Source organism: Diceros bicornis, chromosome 4 (genome assembly GCF_020826845.1).
Source record: "Diceros bicornis minor isolate mBicDic1 chromosome 4, mDicBic1.mat.cur, whole genome shotgun sequence".
Taxonomy (NCBI): domain Eukaryota; kingdom Metazoa; phylum Chordata; class Mammalia; order Perissodactyla; family Rhinocerotidae; genus Diceros; species Diceros bicornis.
Window position 1 is genome coordinate 12,925,184 of NC_080743.1, and position 18,534 is coordinate 12,943,717.

Consider the following 18,534-nt stretch of genomic DNA (forward strand, 5'->3'; position numbering starts at 1 on the left):
ATATCTGTATATTCAAGAACTGGAAGTTCCTCCTAGAGATAAACAAAACATTGCTATGTTCAAAACATCTTAATGAATAACATAATTCTATTTCCTGAAAAAAAGCCACCAAGTCTTGTGCTAATAATAGTTTTATTATGTTGTATGAAATATTAGCATGTTTACTTAATATTTTGTTCAAAGAGTTGGAGTTAAAAGAAAAGAACCGATTATGTTGGTGGATATATGACTCTACACATTTGTTAAAATTCGTAGAATCATACATTTGAAGGGTTGATTTTATTGTATGTAAATTTAAAAAATAAAATAATTTTTTTTTTTTTTAAAGAGAAGGTATGAGAGGGAGAAAGAGAAGAAAATAGACTTTCAGTTTTATCATTTGGAGAAAATTAAACTTTGAGCCTTTCCCCTGACACTGCTCTGGACTCCTTTCCAGAAGGCAAACACTTGGTACATTTCAAGCAGAAAAATTAAAATCAATCACCCACACAGCCAGGCCAAGAATGAAGAGCTGAAAACTTGGGATTTGACAAGAAGGAAAGAGATCCAAGACAGGAAATTGATTTGGTCAGACGTGTGGAAAATCAAGACAACCCACAGGCCATTAATGAAGGTCCCCATAAGACAGCCTTTGCAGTTGCACCCAGCCCAGGCTCTCTCCAGCTGTGAGGATTTATTTCAGAGGAGCTGTGCCAGTGTCTTCCAAGTGAAACACGGTTGGAGCATATTTCACCAAGCAATGCTGGAAGCATCTTCCTCAGGATGGAGAGAGGGAACTGACCACAGCCAGTGCCCTTGATCCCGATCTAAGGAAACTCAGCTCCACTGAACTGATATCTCAGCCCCAAAGCTGAACAAAGGAAAACCCAGTTAAGAAGGCTTCATCCTTGAAAATAATAGAAGCAGTGTCTTTTCTTGTCTCCTGTTACTGAAAAACATTGAGAGGCAAACACATTAAAATGGTCATTAGAAATGGCCTAAAGATAATGGGACTGAAAAGCGTTAAAAAGGATATGGAAGTGGATTAACATCATTGGATAGAAGCCAGTGTTAGATCAAGACTGCACAAGGATTAGCCAAAGAGGATATAGACTAATGCACAACCCCAAGCCAAGCACTTCTGTTCGATCAACAGTCTGCGCAGCGTTAGAACTGATTCTCGCAGAAAGGTCTATCATTTTACACGAAAAGGAGGAAAAATATGTATGGCCAATCTTCCAAGATGAAAACAAATCCTTGCATGTTTGAATCCTAGCTCCACCACTTGCTAGTGGTGTGACCTTGGGTGGGTTATTTAATGTCTTTGTGCCTCAGTTTCTCCATCTATAAAAAGGGGGAGAATATTAGTGCCCATTTCGTATGATTGTTGTGTTAAGTGAGTTAACATACGTAAGGCATTTGGAACAGTGCCTAGCACGTAGTAAGTGCCATATAAATACTAGTTAATATGGTCGTGATATAATAAAGCTTCCAGATTAGAGTAGGTCTTGGTATGGCAGTACCAATATATTCTGAAATAACCCTGAAACCTGACCAAAGTCTATGAACCATGCAAAGAGGCTTGTTTATAAAATTCCTGAAGTTTACTTGCTGAGCCATTTACTAAGACTTTCACTGATTCTTTCAGGATTTCTATCCATATCTTCCTTGAACACAATTCCAGTATCCTTGGTTTCCAAGACCCGTATTATTAGAATGGCAATGAAGTAGGTGACTCAGTATCTAGTTGAATCATTTCTCTGGGTCACCTGTCGAAGTCACTTCCCCTTCCTGTGCCTGAGATTCCTTCCATCACAAGGTTGGACTAGATAAAGTCCATGCTTCAAGTTGTGACATTTTCTTATTCTATTCAAACATTTTAGGTGATTTTTCACATTTTTCATTTGAATATCTTTGTTGCTGAGATAAAGCGCAACAGGCCTCTGCTTGTGATCTGATATGCTTCTTCAAATGCCTTCTGGGCCTCTATACCTGGGTGCTCCCTGCAGGCTCCTCCACCTCTAGATGTCAAGGCAGATTTTCACCTCTCCTATCATCCCATGCACCTGAGATTCCTCCTGAGATTCCTGAGAACAACCCCACCGTTCTCTTGGTCCCAGCACAAAGCTTCCGATACCTCGGATGCTCCTGGTCTGCACTGCCTCTCCACATCTCTCTTCTCTGGCTTCTCCCTGCCATCTTCGAGCAGCCACCTGTGTTCAGGCTCTTCTCGCCCTCCCTTGACCAGTGTTTCTTATATTTTAATGTGCACGCAGATCACCTGGAAATCCTGTTCCAGCGTGGATACTGATTCTGTAGGTCTGGGACAGCCAGAGATTCCACATTTCTAACCAGCTCCCAGGTGGTGCCAAAGCTGCTTCTCCCCCACCACACCTTCCAGATCAAGGCACATAGGCCTCTAGTGAGAGCCCCGGAATCCAGATGTTTTCCTTTTTAATCCAATTTTCAGGTTAGTGTTCCTAAATTTAGATCCTGTTCATCCCTGTGAAAATATTATGATTTAACGTAATTCAATAGTAAATAAAATCTCTTCACAATAAAACCTCAACCTGTATTTCTGCCTTAACTCTTACAATCCCTAGCCTACATTTAACCTAACACAAGGGCTGTGTTTTTCACTTTCTCACTTCATGTCTTGCTCAGGCTTTTTACTTTGCTAAAACGCCATCTTCCTCCTTTTATTTCTGTTACTCAAAATCTTATAGCTCCTTAAAGACCTGACACAAATACCACTCTGTCCACAAAACATTTATATTTTTCTGAAATTCATCCTCTCCTTTAAATGCCCATGGTTCTTTGTTTACTTTCTTTATGATGATTAACATTCTGCTTTGTAATTTATATATTTATGCATCTGCCATGTCTCCCATCAGACCCAGGGCTCCTAGAGGAAATGCTTCAAAGCAGGAAAGAACAATTTAGAACAAATGAACGGAAGCACACCGTCGCTAATTATGCAAACTCATACAGGCTGAGAATATGAAAGAAATCCAAAAAAAGCTTAGGTAACTTCATACAGCATTGAACAATCAGCCATTATTGAGGGTGACTAGGATTTTGGGGGCATACCTCCCACCTTTCATTCATTTACCCTATATTTACTGAGTGCTGCCTCTATGTAAAACCCCATGTTGAGGGCTGTGGCAGGATCCAAAGACTAAGGCCGGTATCCTGAAGGTCCTCGCCATCTGCTGGGAGAGACAGAGTGGGGTGGTGGTGAGGGGGCGAGGGGGTCCCTGAGGCTCCCACCATGCGTCACTAGGGGCCCTGCCTGAGGCAGAGTCCTGGACCCATGGAGCTGTGAGTTTGGTCCGTGACATAATTATGATATTCTGAAAGCCTGTGGCTCTGGAGATAGTATACTTATTAAACACACACCATGAGGATTTGTCTAGAAATGTGCTTTCAATGTAATTCTGTCTCTGCATTTGATAGCCTCCCTTCCCAGCGTTTATAGCCACCACCTGTGCTTTCATTATTCACTCCAGTATCGCTGTCTGAGGCTGACACACTTAACTTTATAGGGCCTTAAAAGAAAACGGAGTTTTTCTCATGGACTTAAACTCTTCTATTCACTCATGAGTGACTCTCTTAATTAAGTCTCATGGACACATCCATTGCCTATGTGAGGAGGAAGATCAGAAAGTGTTGTCGTGGCGTCCTTAAAGCTTATTGATGAGGCTAAGTGAAGACTAGTTAGTTGGTGATTTCTGCCTCTCCCGAGAAATTACATTTTTAAAAAGCTTAAATATGTAATTCCCAAACATTCTTCTCTATTATCTGAGAATTAGAGAATCTTAGAGCTTGAAGATAGTTTAGAGATAGACCAGCCCATTCTCTCATGTTTTCCTCAGTGAGGAAACTGAGGCCCATAATCACACATTAGTTTGGTGGCAAAGTGAGCCCTTAAACTTAAGTATTCTGAGTCTAGGGCTAAGTGGCTAAGAGGGAGGAAGAAAACTATATATATAGTTAAAGATAGATCGATCGATCGATAGATAGGTAGATGATAGATACAGTGGCTAAGTGGGAGGAAGAAAACTATATATATATGTGTGTGTATATATATATGTAGATATACATACCTATCTAACTGTCTACCTATATCTTCTGTAATGTGTCAGGTACTATGTGTTTGGTGCTTATCACACTCAATTTTGACATTACCACCCCAATTCTAAGAGGCAGGTGTCACCTTAATTTTACAGATGAGAAATCTGTTTCAGCGATGTGAAGTAACTTGTCCAAGGGCATGCAGCAAGTGTGTGGATGCCCCCAAACTCTTTCTCAAAGGAAGACTCTACCTCACGGCCAACAGCAAGGGGCCCTGCTAGCTGGTGATATGAGAGGGAGAAAGAGGAAACAGTCTTTATCCTTAGATGATAAGGATATCCTTATTTCACCTTTTGGTTGGGTTTCTCCCTCTCTCTCTCTCTCTTCTGGTCTCTAAATCTTATTGCTCAGTCCTTGTGGACTCCATGCCAAGAAGCTTCTCCTGCCCTCATGCCTCCTGGCTCACACCCTCTCTCTGAGATGGTATCCACTCCTGGCGCTTCCATTGTCCCCCTGCCTCAAACACTTGTTACGCTATATTGCAAGCCCCCACCTATTTCCTCAGCCGCAGTCACTCAACAATTGCCTGCCGTCCCTGCCCCAACAGTGCACAGACCAATGTTCCAAACAGGGGACTCATTTCTCTCCCTCTTCACCTCCCTTTTGGAATTCCCATTTTCTTCCTGATATCTTGAATATCTTTGTTTCTTCAATATCTTATTCCAATCTTCAGTGTCCTTCCAAAGACAACACAAGCTGTACCTTTTCCATGAAGGCTTCCCCTATCTCATTCACTTATGGAAGAAGTATTTAATGAGCACCTGCTGTATGACAGGCTCCAGATAGAGTAGAGAACCAGACAGACACATTCTATGCCCTCATGGAGCTTACAGTCTCGTGGGGACTATAAATAACTAACCTAGCACATGTAACGACTACTCTGAAGGGAAAGCATTGGCAAGGGACAATTGAATATACTTTTAAATCTTCCACATTGCCTCCCACCCAGAAAGAGTTTAGTAACTCTCAAGCTGAAGTTTTTCAAATCTGAGAGAAGACCTGGTGGCAGGATCCAGCAGCATGCATTTGCATCTGGGTCCTGTGAGTATCACTGCCAGGACTCTGGGGTGGACTGGGACAACTTATAGGTGGCTGATAATCAAGTGGTCAGTCCCAGGTGGGAAAAATTCTTGGGGCGGTTGTGTGTGGATGTAAGCACAGCCTGGATCAAGCAGCTGCTGCTTTGGGGGCTGACTGGGTGGTAATGGCAGGAATTCCAATCCTCTGGAGCTTGAATGAAATACACATGGCGCACTTTAATGTGAATTCAGCTGAAAGCTGGCTGGGGAGCAAATGACAGCCTAGTAGCTTGCACTGCCATAGCTGTGAATCTTCCCTTTGAAGATTGCGTCAGTAGAGTTCTTCTCTCCAACAGCACCATGTTCTAGAGCTAATGAGGATGTTCAGAGGTTTGGGGATATAGAGCAGAATGTAATGGGAAACATTTTAGACCAGCTCTTATTTCTGTTCTTAATATTAAGGTAATTTTGGTATCTGGCTAAGCTTCTTAGAAAGAGATAGAAAGAGGCTGTTTTTAGTATTTTTGAGATAGTAGCACTAGATAAGAGTCACTCATACACTCTACTGTGTGCTGGGTTCACATGCCATCCCCCCTTCCCGACACACACATTTGCACATCCTGCACTCGTGCAGGCACACACGGCAGGCATAGTACTCTGAAGCAATCAGGGCCCATCAGGGGTCCTCCCTACTTGTGGTTTATTTTCTGCATTTAAGTTCCATTAAGCACCATTTGAGAATGACTATTTCATAATGGGCCACACATGGTAAAACCAGTTTAAGAGCAAGTTATATGCCCAAAACTCACATATGCAAAACAACAACAACGAGGACAACAAATTTCTTCAGAAGCAAACCAAAATTATTTAAAAAAGAAGTCCCGCATAGCAGCAAAGATAAAAGTGTTGTTTTTCAAAAAAGGTTAAATTAAGAATTCAAGAAATAATTTAATTTTAAAGTAATAAATTAGGAAAACACAGGAACATTTTTAATGTTTGATATATTTTGTACCATATTTTTTTCCTTTTATCTTATCTTTTCTGCTTTTTGTATGAGCTGGGAAACATATTTTGTGCTCTTTCTATCACAGAAATGCTAAATTAGCAATCTAAAAACACCCCGATGCTCCAAGCAAACCATATGAAAAAGAACATAATGGTACAATTCCTAAAATCTTTTAGTAGTTTGATTTCTCTTGAAGCCACCTCCCCAAAACACATTTCATGTTATAGATGGCAAAATGATTTGCCTATTCATTGGTTTACACTGTGAATTGAAATAAACACTGTAATTATGTAAATGACATGGCATAAAATGATTTCTAGCCACTCCATTTCTCTTTTATGGCCACCAAAAGCTAATTAGGACCCACCAAAATAAATGGAACTCTTGCTTTGAAGCATGGTTTCTTCTTTGCTGATTTTATTTAAGACTGGTGGAGCCATCTTGTTCTGCCTTAGGAAAACAGGGGCCCTCATAGAGGCCTGAAACAGTAGGTCCTCAACAAAGGCCCGAAACCAGCAGTTCATCAAGGGCTTCCTGCCTGGGAACCCGGTGCAGGGAAGCAGACTGAAGGAAGTCTTCCCACAGACCTCTGCCAACTCCTGGAGCAGAGTCTGCAAGGAAAAGCCAACACCCAGGTGGAAAAAGTGCAGATCCATGGCCTCAGTTTTGAAGGCTACAATCATCCATTGTGCAACATTAAACTGAAATGTTATTCAGTTTTCAGCATTACTCAGAGGACAAGTAAAGGTTAAAGGACAGTAGAAACCCCACCCAATCTGCCAACTTCACAAACCTGGTTTAATGCTGGAATTTAAAATAAAAAGGAAGGTAAAAGTGAAGAAGTCTGAGTCAAAAGAGCCAAAAGTGCAGTGAAATTCCCCTTGGCTATTCAAGAAGTGGTCTGTCCTCAATGACCCAAGAATAAGGCTTTATTTTTATCGTGAAATTTTTGTTGTACATTATTGTTTGTCAGTCACCATATAAATGCATCCCTCCAACCCTTGTGCCCACCCCCCAGCCCCCTTGCCCCTGGTAACCCAAACAGTTTTATCTGTCCGTGTGTTGGTTTATCTTCCACATATGAGTGAAATCATGCTGTGTTTGTCTTTCTCTTTCTGGTTTATTTCACTTAACATAATACCCTCCAGGTCCATCCATGTTGTTGCAAATGGGATGATTTTGTCTTTTATTTATGGCTGAGTAGTATTCCATGGTATATACATACCACATCTTCTTTATCCAATCATCAATCAAGGGACCCTCGGGTTGCTTCCGCGTCTTGGCTATAGTGAATAATGCCGCGAAGAGTACAGGCTTTGTTAAAAAATCTCACATGAGACTCGGAATGAAGCTCCAGGAAGGAGCAGGATCCACCCATGTTCTGAGGACATTTATCTGTCCTGGGAGCCGTGTAGCGGCAAGAGGAGGCTCTCACTGCTAGGATGACCTTCACTAGATTCTCTGAGAGGCCCAAATAAGCTGCCCTTTGGGGTTGGAGGAGGTGGTAAAGTCAAATCACCAAGGGCACCAGAAGTCCTCAGTCAAGAGGACACCACCATTCATGGATACTAGGCACTGGATGTCTCTATGGACCAGGCCCTCACAAAAGTGGGCACGATGCGCATGCTCCCATGTTATCTTCCTGGAAGCACCGTGGAGGGAGTTAGCTTCCATTTTCAACCAGAAAAGCCTCTGAGCAGTTAAACACCTTGCCCACAGTCACATAGTAACACCGTGACTTGAAATCTAAGCTTATCTGGCCTGGTTCTAAAGCCCTCCTAATAGCCACTGTGCTTTACTGCTAGGCTCTGTCATTTGCCTTGCTTGATGCCCCAGTGTTGTTCAGAACTCATACCATGAACCTGCCGCTCCAGAGCACAATCCAAGCTGCTAGTTGAAGTCTTCATTTTCATTCTTCCTTTTCCTCTCCCATCTCCCTTTCCATACAAAGACCTTATTAGAGCCTCAATTTCTTATAGGTATGGGAAAATGAGATAAAGGAAGAGACTGAGTTAGATTAAAGGAAGTGAGAAATTCAGAAAAGGAATCCATCTTAGAGTTGAGAAGAAAGAGAGAGAAACACACCAGCTCATCATGACAGCAAAGCTTTGGCTAACATGCGAGAGTGCTCAGAAAAAGACGCAGATGTTTTTTAATCCCTTAATCATAAATCATGTTGGGACATCATTCTTTTTTGTTTGTTTGTTTGGGCTAAATACATCTATGTGATTAGTTTTATTGTAACATAGTCTGCTTCAGTGCTGTTTACCAGAAGACTAAAAACATTTTTGTGTGTTTAATTACTGCCTTCTAATTTGCTATTGAGTTTCTTTTTCAATAGATTTTTGAATTGCTTTCAGAAGGCACCCCACTTGCTATAACATTGACCTCTTGGATCCTGCTAGAGATTTTTTCATATATCCTTAGCTTTTTCTGTTCTCTCCTTGGACACCAATGCTTTTCTCAACATCTTACCTTCACTTTCTCCTTTCTGTGCAGTACAGACATAACGTGCAGCAGTACACGGTTGTCTGGCTGAAAGAATGTGGAGACTCCAAGGTTAATCTCACAATGAATCTAGTCTGAGATCACTTTAATTTAGGTGCAAAATGAAAACATCTTTTCATTTGATAAGCTTCTCCTACCTTGGTTAACACACTGTGCTCTTTAATAGCAAAGGGCCAGACTACAAGGATGCCCATGTTTTAGAGCCTGCCGTGGAAGGACATATTACTTCATTCACAAGATTGGTTTCTCCACTTGTTTAAATTATTCTGAATCATACAGTATATATTAAGGTCTGGAAAAAAAGAGCCAAGGCATTAAAAAAAAAGAAAAAAAAAAGCCAGTGACTTCAAATGGTAAAATTGAATTGATTGCTTTTTAATGTGTCGTGGGACAGACCCCATTCTTCCCAGCACAGAAACCATTAAAGAAGATAGTGCCAGATTCTATACTGTTTTAGCTACTTTTCATTTCAAGCAATTGGAAAGTCATAAATGGGGGAGACGGTGGTTGAGTTTGGCCTGATAAATTTTAAGACGGTCCATGACAGTGACATCATCCTGATGTACAAGCCTTGCGTAAGGTGGTACTCAGTTTACATGAATGAGTGAATTCGCATTCATTTTAATGGGGTTGGCTTTGTTTTCTGGGTGACGATGGATTCACTAAGGACCAGAAGTAACTCAGCTAGGTCTTGAGAGAAGTCTTCAATACCCATTTTAACCCCAAGACCAAAAACATGGTATATGGAAAGTAACTTTGGAGAAGTAATTCATTCCTGCTATAGTAGTAAGATATTTCTTTTCATCAATGATTTATTGAATTGTATTCTCATAATCATACAGCTATATTAAAAAAAAACAAGCATTTGCAGACATCTACGGATAATTTGCAAGAAACTGGAAAAAATGAGAAGATACCATGTCATAGCCCATTGTCTGCAATAATGATTTCAGTTCAATTTTGTCCCCAGATCTTATGCCAACAAAGACTGATTTATAAAGCATGTTCCCCAGTCCAGAACCAGATAATACTAGAGATAATTACTGTGCCTGGTTAGAGTTTAAGAGCAATTTCCTGAGGCACTACTTGTAAAAGTGAAAGAACATACATTGCAGGTCAGCTATATAGTAAAAGAAAAATAAGGAATTGTTGCACAGAGCCTGTTTTCCAATATTAGTTTAAACAATAACCACATTATGCCTGATGATCCCACAGAACGTTTAATAGTGTAATTTTACTGTATGGATTCACAAACCCTTTTTAAACTTTCTAGGCACACAGAAAAATCAAATCAATTATAGTCCAATTTCAAACAATTTATTGACAAATATGATCCATGCTTTATCATCTAAAAGTAGGAGTTATTATTAAGACCTAAAGCAGAATTTGGATTTCTTCTGAAAACCAAACAATATTTTTATTTTAAATAAGAAAATAAAATTTTTCTTATTAGCTATATTAATAAACATCTTAGATTTAGAACATTGTAAAATGAAATTTTAAACTGCAAGTTGCAAATTTTAAACAGAAAACTGCAAGAACACTGTTTTATTTAAAGAAACTCATTTAATTTTAAAGACAAATTAATTTTGAAGATTTAACATATAATTCGATTTAAAAATAGATTCTTCTACATTTGTTAAGGAATATCTGAACCTAAGAAAATTTTTAGCTTAAGATAAACCAGTGATAGGTATATTTAATCTTGCCTTGGAAAACTATTGTTAATTACTGTGCGCATTTCTTAGGTTCTCTAAATTTATCCCTGTATTTAAAATGATGAGATTTGCTTCTTATGAATGTTGGCAAACCTAAATGAGGGACTGAGCAAACCTTTGGCAAAATAAAACAGAAACCAACTAACTAATTTAGGCCATTGTTTGGGTTTAAAAAATCCATCTCTTACTCATTTAGCTTTGACTTATTTACTTTGTATAAATTATCAGTGTCAGTTATTTCATTTGGCAACCATGCACAGCTAGAGAAAAATGGAAAAGTAAAAAAGAAATCTAGATGTTAAAAATCTAGATATTTGATACAGAGAAGATCCTGTCATAGTATGGTGGGTTTTAAAAACTAAAGCATTTCTCTTTTTCCGGCTTAAAGAAATAAAAAGCCAGACAATTTTTTCTTATCTAAATCTTTATTAGAAGGAAAAACAAATAGATTTCAAACAATGAGTAACAACAAATTTCATTAAATATTAAACATTTTAGTTATCAAAGATATTTAGACAATATGTTCCTAATATTTCTGCACAGCAGAAGCACACTGATTATAGAGCTCAGGCTGTCATGTGCTCATGTGAGTTTGTTTTTGGCATAAAAGAATATCTAAATTCACATTTAAACAAATGTGATAACAGATAAACTGATAGTAACTTACTGTTGATTCTCAAAGCTTTCACAAATTATCATATGTGATTGACATTCCCTTAGGGTGAATGCTTTATAGACTCTTTCTATAACACCGAGTAACAAACTGAATTCATTTTCTTTACAGTTAGTAGTATTAGTAAAATTATTTAAAGTTGAATTAGGAATTATCTTCCTGTGTATATTAGCACAATAAAAATCAATATAAGTAAACTGATTATTTCATATCAAAAGTTAGAAAACGAAATAACATACATAGAACTTTCCTTGATAATAATAAACAATGATTTAAAATGGAGCAATTCAGTACCTAACATCTGTGAGCACCCTCGCTAGGGGTAAAGTTTCCCTTTGTGATTTCTCGAAGTTTCCCTTTCCAATCTATGTAAAACACTGAGAAATGTGGTCTCGTACCTATTGTATTTTCAAAGATCTACTGTAGAAAAGGTTACATTTTTTAAACTTCTTGCTTTTAGTAAAAAAACAAACCCAACAAGCGTACTTTCAGGGTTTTTTTTTTTTCTTGCGTGTAGTACACATTCATGAATGTCCACTAGGCGCAAGGGAAATTGTTGATGCTGCAAAATGTGCTCTTAGTGAGGCTATCAGACATACTGGAATGACAAATGTTTCCAACCAGTGCACTAAGAGGAAAGCAAATACAAGAAGACTTGTTTTGATCACTAAACATTGCAGGTTGTTTTTTTTAAACAATGTTTGTAAACTTGCCCACAAAAGCTGGGTAATATTAAACAGCCAGTAAGGCACTTTCTCAGAGGATGAAGTAGTGAAGGGCTGGATGGTTGGCAATTCATTTTAATAGGAAACATTCTACACTTAGAGCAAAATCCGGAGTGGGGCGGTCCTTTTATCGATTGACTGTCAAGCAGCAGTGGGGAAAATCTTTAAAATTTTCTCTTTCATGTTGTTTACCAATTTTCCCCGTAGAAGTCTTTTAGTTGTAATTTAAAAAATATATTAATTAGGAGCTATCAATTTAAAGTGTCATTTTTCAATCTAATATTTAAAAGAATGTTAACATATTCACTAGTATTTTCAAAACATCCAAGCCACTCTATTAAAAAATGAACTACAAAACAAAAGATCTTAGTATAAAAATGTTCCATGTTATTAACAATTCCCTTGCGACTTCTGATGGCTTCACGTATTACAGTATAAGCTTTGGTATAAAACATGCAAATAAAAGCCAACAAGGTCGTGAACACAGTATTCCAAACACAAAGCACTTATGGACGAGTGTTGCACAGACACGGCAGATGAGGCAGAGGTAACACACGGCTACAGGATGACCAGAGTTTGCACTTCTACTGCTTCTTAGTTTGTGTACTTTGCTTGTTCATAATCTTCAGCAGAGACTGATTCATGTAATAGGGTCTTTCAGTAGAACCATCGTTCCTTTCTAAATCTTCCACTAGGAGGAAGAATGGCACAGAGTAAATATCACAGCAAAACTGTAAGAGAAGTAACATCGCCATCTGCTGCCCACTTGCGTTACAGCAGGTCAAAATGTTTTTTTAACACACAGCACAGTTTGGCATCATTGTTATTGTAAACATATCTATGAGAAAACAATCAGCCCTTGTTGTTACGTCAGCAGGATATTATCTCATTCTGTGTACCAGGTCAGATTCTGCCCATAGTGCATGCCTCTTGAGGAAATAACTTATCTTCTTCTGGACAGCAAACAATTACAAAAACACAAAAGATTCACCAGGAATTTCTAAATTCACCCTCAAATTCCTAAAAAGTACTGTGTCCTCAGTTTACTTTCTAAATTACCATATTTTTTCAAAATTGCTTTTGTTTTGACATCAACAATTCAGAGAGTATAGTTTTAAAAAACAAGATGTAACATTTTAGATTTCAAATCCTTAAACTGCAAATTTTGAAAAATATCGCTCTGATTTATTTCACAGTTATTACTTTGTTTTGTAAGTAAATGGCTTCTAATTTTTTTTCTCAAAAACAATGCTCATTTTTACTCTGTATATTTCAATTACACAAAGAAGTAATTAATGGAGACTATTTTTCTGACTAGAAGTAAGCCCATAATATAGTTACAACTTCTATACTTAGAGATTCTTCCTTTAAGTGTTAAAGTTATTAAGAAATATTGAACCAAATGGCATTCCGTTTCCTATGATTTTGCACCCAAGGGTTATGTCCTTAATATATAGCCAAGTTTAGAATGTACTTCCATATAGTTCAGTGAACACGTTTACTCTAGAGAATTTTCTGGCCTAATCAGTAGATATAATGTTATACATTTAATATATGGGCCCTATCTAGTACCAAGAATCTAAAATACAGAAGAAGTTATGATTGTTAGAAGTCTCCAAATTAATCTCCTTTGTCTTTCTCAATTTTCTGACTCCTAGAACAGCCAAGAATATACGGAAAAAATAGGCAACTAGTTTCTCACATGTCGATTTATATTTTATTCAAGTGATTTTCCAACTTTTACGTGTATCAGAATCAACTAGAGAACTTTATAATAATTTACAAGCTGCCCCACACCCAAACACAATATATGAGAATCTCTTGGCAGGGGTAGGGGAAGCATCTATATTTACAATCAGTTCTCAGAGTGATTCTGACGCCTACAAAAAAATCAAAAATTGTTTTGTTTCATCATTATAAACTTTTTGACTACTCTTAAGGGGACTTAATCCTTACAGTTTTTCAACACTTAAGATAGAGGTAACTATTTTACTAGATCTTTGTTGTGACCCCTGTGTTGTTGAATAATAAAATAATAATAATAACAATCTAGAAAGATAGGTTTCCACTCTTCACTGAAATATATATACTTCTAGGAGAATAAGAGTGAAGGAAGCCCTTTGCCAAGATGTGAAGCCAAGTGACACTTTTGACTACAATAATCTCAAGAAAGTAAGGCAAGAACAAGAGGGTGGCCATTATAAGACCAACATTTTGAAAATCTTCCCTATTCATTGGCTTCTTGCTATTAAGCTGCCATGGAGTCAGTCTAAATCTAGATTCCCACACTTCAGGATCATTAAATAAATTAGTATTTATATTAATTTATAACACAATGATACATTTCTGACTCTCTTCATGGATACATGGATCATATTCAGATCAAAATGTTAGATCAACAAGTTCCTTTCTGTCAACACATAAATAATCCTTAGACACAAGCTTAGTGTAAAAGCCAAAAGGATACTACTTGATTCATTGCTCTTTTTGGGGTCCATTTTTACACCGTAAGCCATATCACACGCACTTGCACGCAGGGGATGGAGAGGCAAAGCACGTGAGTGTCTGATTCATGCTTTGCTCTGCCATGCAAAAGACTAAGGCATGGCTGCCAGAAACTGGCTTGTTGCTCTGGCCAGCAGGGGTGGAGTATGAAAATAACTTTCCTCTTAAACTCTTGAGGGAGAGATTTCCTAACCCATAGTATGTCCCTTGTAAAGGTACCAGTTGAGGTACCTATGGAGGACTAATAATATATTTCCTCAGGGTAACATCAGAAGTGTCTTACTTATCCTTTCTTTCCTCGTTGAAAGTTGAACTAAAATTAAACCTTTTGTAGAACAAAGCCATACAATCTCTTTAATCTAGAAAAACAGGTATGCTCATAAAAGATATAATCACTCTTCTGAAACAAATCCATACTGATTTTCTATATGGTGGGAATAGGAGAATAGCAATTTGTCTCTATTTGGGTTAGAGACAAAGGGCATGAGTTATGTGGCCGTTTCAGTTTTGTTCAGAATATTTTCATGGTGGCCAGAGGTTCATATTATTCAAAATGATTCCAGAACTCAGATACAACTCTACTAGAAATATAATTTCACTGAAACAAAATGGGCTATGAAGGTTCCATAGTCATTTTTACTGAGTAACGCTCTCTATGGGACCTGTATAACAATAACTTCTATATGTTTGTCATGGACTTGAATCACTTACTGAAATACACTTCTTAGGGAAACATTAACACAAGTTTAATCACAGTTTAGAGAGTTGTCCGCTAGCTTGAACAGTATAAATATAACCATAGCACCATATTTACAAATTTAGTACCATATGCTGGTTAACTATGAATCAATCTTTTTTATGGCTAATTGATTATACATTTAGAGTGCTTTCAAAAGTTGCCTGAATATTCTTTACAAATATACATTTATAAAAAGAAAGGCTATAAAGTGCTGCATTGGGAAACAGCACGCCAGGTTATAAAAGTTTTTAAAACACTTTCGGCTATAGACTTTAAAAAAACATTTGACGTTTACACCTTGCTCTTCGGCTGGGACCACAGTCTATAAAGTATCCTAGTTCACAGAGGCTACTGTCATCAAATGCCTGACACCTTAGGTGGTACCAGGTTCTGGCTTTTTAGGAATAAGCGCAGAAATTTCACATTACTCAAAAGCATCATTTTCATATTACAAGTGACCTAATTTACAAAACTTCTACTTAAAAATGAGTGGCACTGTTTGGAGCTTTTCTACTCTTTCTGCTTCTGGGGAACTAGTTGCTTCTTGTTCAGAATTCCGTGCAGGGTAGGGGCTATGAAGTAGGGTTTTTCTGTAGATCCATCATTTCTTTCCAGATCTTCACCTGTATATGCAGCAGCCAAAGCAGGCAAAAGCAGCAGAACAATTATGCACATTTGTTATAAATTGGAGAGTCAAACAGGGAAAAATCAGAGAAATCAGTGTTAGAAAGTCAAATATAAAACAAATTAGTGCAGTTAAGTTGCTGATGCTGGACAATTAAGAAGCTTCAACCTCTGCCAGGAAGCCCTGAAATTTCCTAAATTCCACCCACTCCCAAAGAGTTACTTTGGTAGTTTAAAGGTTAATAAGATCTTTCATGTCCTTTCACAAGTATTATCTTTAAATTCTGTGACTGTTTGTTTCAGAAAGGTCAATTACCACATCCTCTGAGATGAAGCTGAATAAAAAATGTATTAATCCTGTGATAAATGTAGAATAATAATTGAATTTCAGAGTTCAAAGTCACTTTTAATGGTAGTCTACACCCTAATATTACAAATGAAGAAAGTGAGACCCAGGGATGAAAAATGATTCTCTTGAAGTCGAAAGCTCTGGGGCAGTCAGGATGAGGTGGGGACCAGCCTCTTGACACTGAGCTCAGTTCTCATCCTACTTAACCATAAGGTGTCCTGTTCTAATCCTTGCAGGCTGCCTCTGGTTACATCTGAAAGGCAATATCAGTGTTTTCTGACTTCTGTGATACAAGAATTTACCTTCCTGCTTTGCTTAGGCTAATAATAAAATGATGTGGTGGTCACTGAACACACACCTGTTGGAAGCACCAGAATGATGCTGAGAAGCAAAAGAAGTTTGCCTGGAATTAAGTTTCCTGCAGATACATACAATTCACAGCAGATAATATCTATCAATCAATGTATAAATGCAACTTTAGTCTAGGTTTTGACTAGTATATATTTAAAAAGATTATGTTATTTGTAGCTTTTATTTATTATGACATAAAGGATAAGAATTATTACACAAAACCATATAGGATAATCATAGATTTGTGGTATAAATCTAAATTATTTTTCATCATATGCTTTTGGGAATGGTTGGATTATTGATTTAGTAGAATTTTACATTAACCCTCACAGTGACCTTCCCCACACACAAAATGAAAAGCTAGGAGGGAACATGATAGACACTGACCATTTTGTTCTTTCTTCCTTAATCATATTTCTGTATCATATATCACAAATCATGTATCATATGTCTGATTCACTATTACCCTTGAGGTATTGGTAGGAAACCTGGTATGAATTCTCATTTCCTTGTAATATTAAAAAAATGCTATTTCTATAAATGAAGTGTTTGCAAATGGTTTAAATTTTTAAAAAACACCAGTTTTTTGGCAGCCAAGATAATAGGTATTTATATATATATAGTCCAGTCCCACACAATCAGAATTTGGCTTAGAGTATCCTGTAAGAAGAATGTTTTCCCAAGTAAGATGTTGCCCAAAGTAACAGCTGGGGAAGGAAGAGAAATACAATTTGGTTTCCCTTGTTCTTTATTATCAAAGGCAAGAGTCTCCAAAAGGAAACTATTCATGTTCAATACAGAAGGTATTGAATAAAGCTGAAATTACACCTGGTTTTCAAGAAGTTGGCAATTATTAATATAGAAGGGTGGAAAACATTTCTTACTGCTAATGTTTAAAATCCACTGTCAAATTTAAAATCCACAAGATTTGCCAAAACTTCCAAAGACTGGAAACTAAAGATTCTATATGTTTCCTGAGATACGTTTTAAGAAATATTTTCAGTTACAAGAATGGGGAAGATCCCAGTGGGGTCACCCATTAGGCTCCAATGATCAGCGTTTGAGATGAGAGAAGAGATCTGGGAATGTTCCAGAGCTCTGTCTTAGGCACTACTTTATTCCTATGCTCCTTCATCCATCTCATACCTGAGCTAGAGTTTGTTCATGTGGCATTTTGTAGATGGCTTTTCCTAACAAACCACTGAGGCACTAGGAAAAGACTAAACATTCTGGTTCTATTTATGGCCAGAGGAAGAGCTAACTAGTACACAAAGTTCTCCTGATTTCTTTGTCCAGTTATTGAAAATGGATTTTTAAAATGTTCAGAAAGAAAAAAAAAAAACAAGGTCAAACCATTTTCTAAGAGGTTTTTCCTTGAATATATCTCACTATAGTTATTATCGTCTCTCTTGACCCCAGCTTGAAGTTGGTGCTATGGGTTATGCTGAAAAAAAACTAAATTTTGTACAGGTGGATCACTCAGTAATGCCCTGTCATAGAATGTTTTCTCTGCTTCTAAGAGTGATGTGCCAGAGAAATAACCTCTCAGAAGGTATAGCTGGAGGGCTAACAATTTCTGTTCTTCCACCTGCAGACCCTACGTTCCCTAGGTTGAAGGAGAGGCCCAGATCAAGCTCCTTATGGGCAATGGGTTCTCCAGGGCTTTGAGGATGAGGCCCTAATAGAAAACATACTCTTCTGTGTACGTGTGTTGCACATGCCATGTACAGACACAGTGAATAAGTCAGTGATGAAAGCTCTAAAGAAGTATTTTAACTCTAAGCATCAGAATTGATCTAGCCATTTCCTAGACATGCTCCTCTATGAATCCTGTCTATTTGCCGTTGTGTCACCTAGTGTGAAATTGCCCTATGTGTCTTTGAAACCATTGCCAGCTTGGCTTTATCAGAACCTATAAAGGCTCTCCTCAAAGAGTTCCCAAAGCCCCGTTATGTCCTCAGTTCTGTTAATAAAGCACAACAGAAACGAGTCATTATTATAAATTTGAAAACATTAAGAAATGAAAAAATAATTTCATGCTATCACCATGCTCTGAAGCTTGAGGTTCATTTCAGTAGCTGACTCTCCTACGCTTTGCAAGGGCTCAAGAGCATCTAGTAAACAATGTGTCTTTCCAAATAAACACACTTGTGGGGTTGCAGCCAGGTCATAGCAAATCCACAAGTCAGCCAAGGACATGGGTC

At 37.8% G+C, this 18,534-nt stretch overlaps 1 protein-coding gene across 2 annotated transcripts in view; it reads right to left on the bottom strand.

Annotated features, from left to right (window-relative positions):
• Positions 1 to 10,822: 10,822 nt before the first annotated feature.
• Positions 10,823 to 18,534, bottom strand: part of SLC44A5 (solute carrier family 44 member 5) — a 127,930-nt gene continuing 120,218 nt past the window's right edge. The window contains exon 22 of one of the 2 annotated variants that reach the window (XM_058538304.1): positions 10,823 to 12,453. In XM_058538304.1, coding sequence (XP_058394287.1) covers positions 12,347 to 12,453 — 107 coding nt within the window. In that variant the 3' untranslated portion in view covers positions 10,823 to 12,346. The remainder of the gene's footprint in view (positions 12,454 to 18,534) is intronic. The other variant, XM_058538305.1, reaches the window with a different exon arrangement.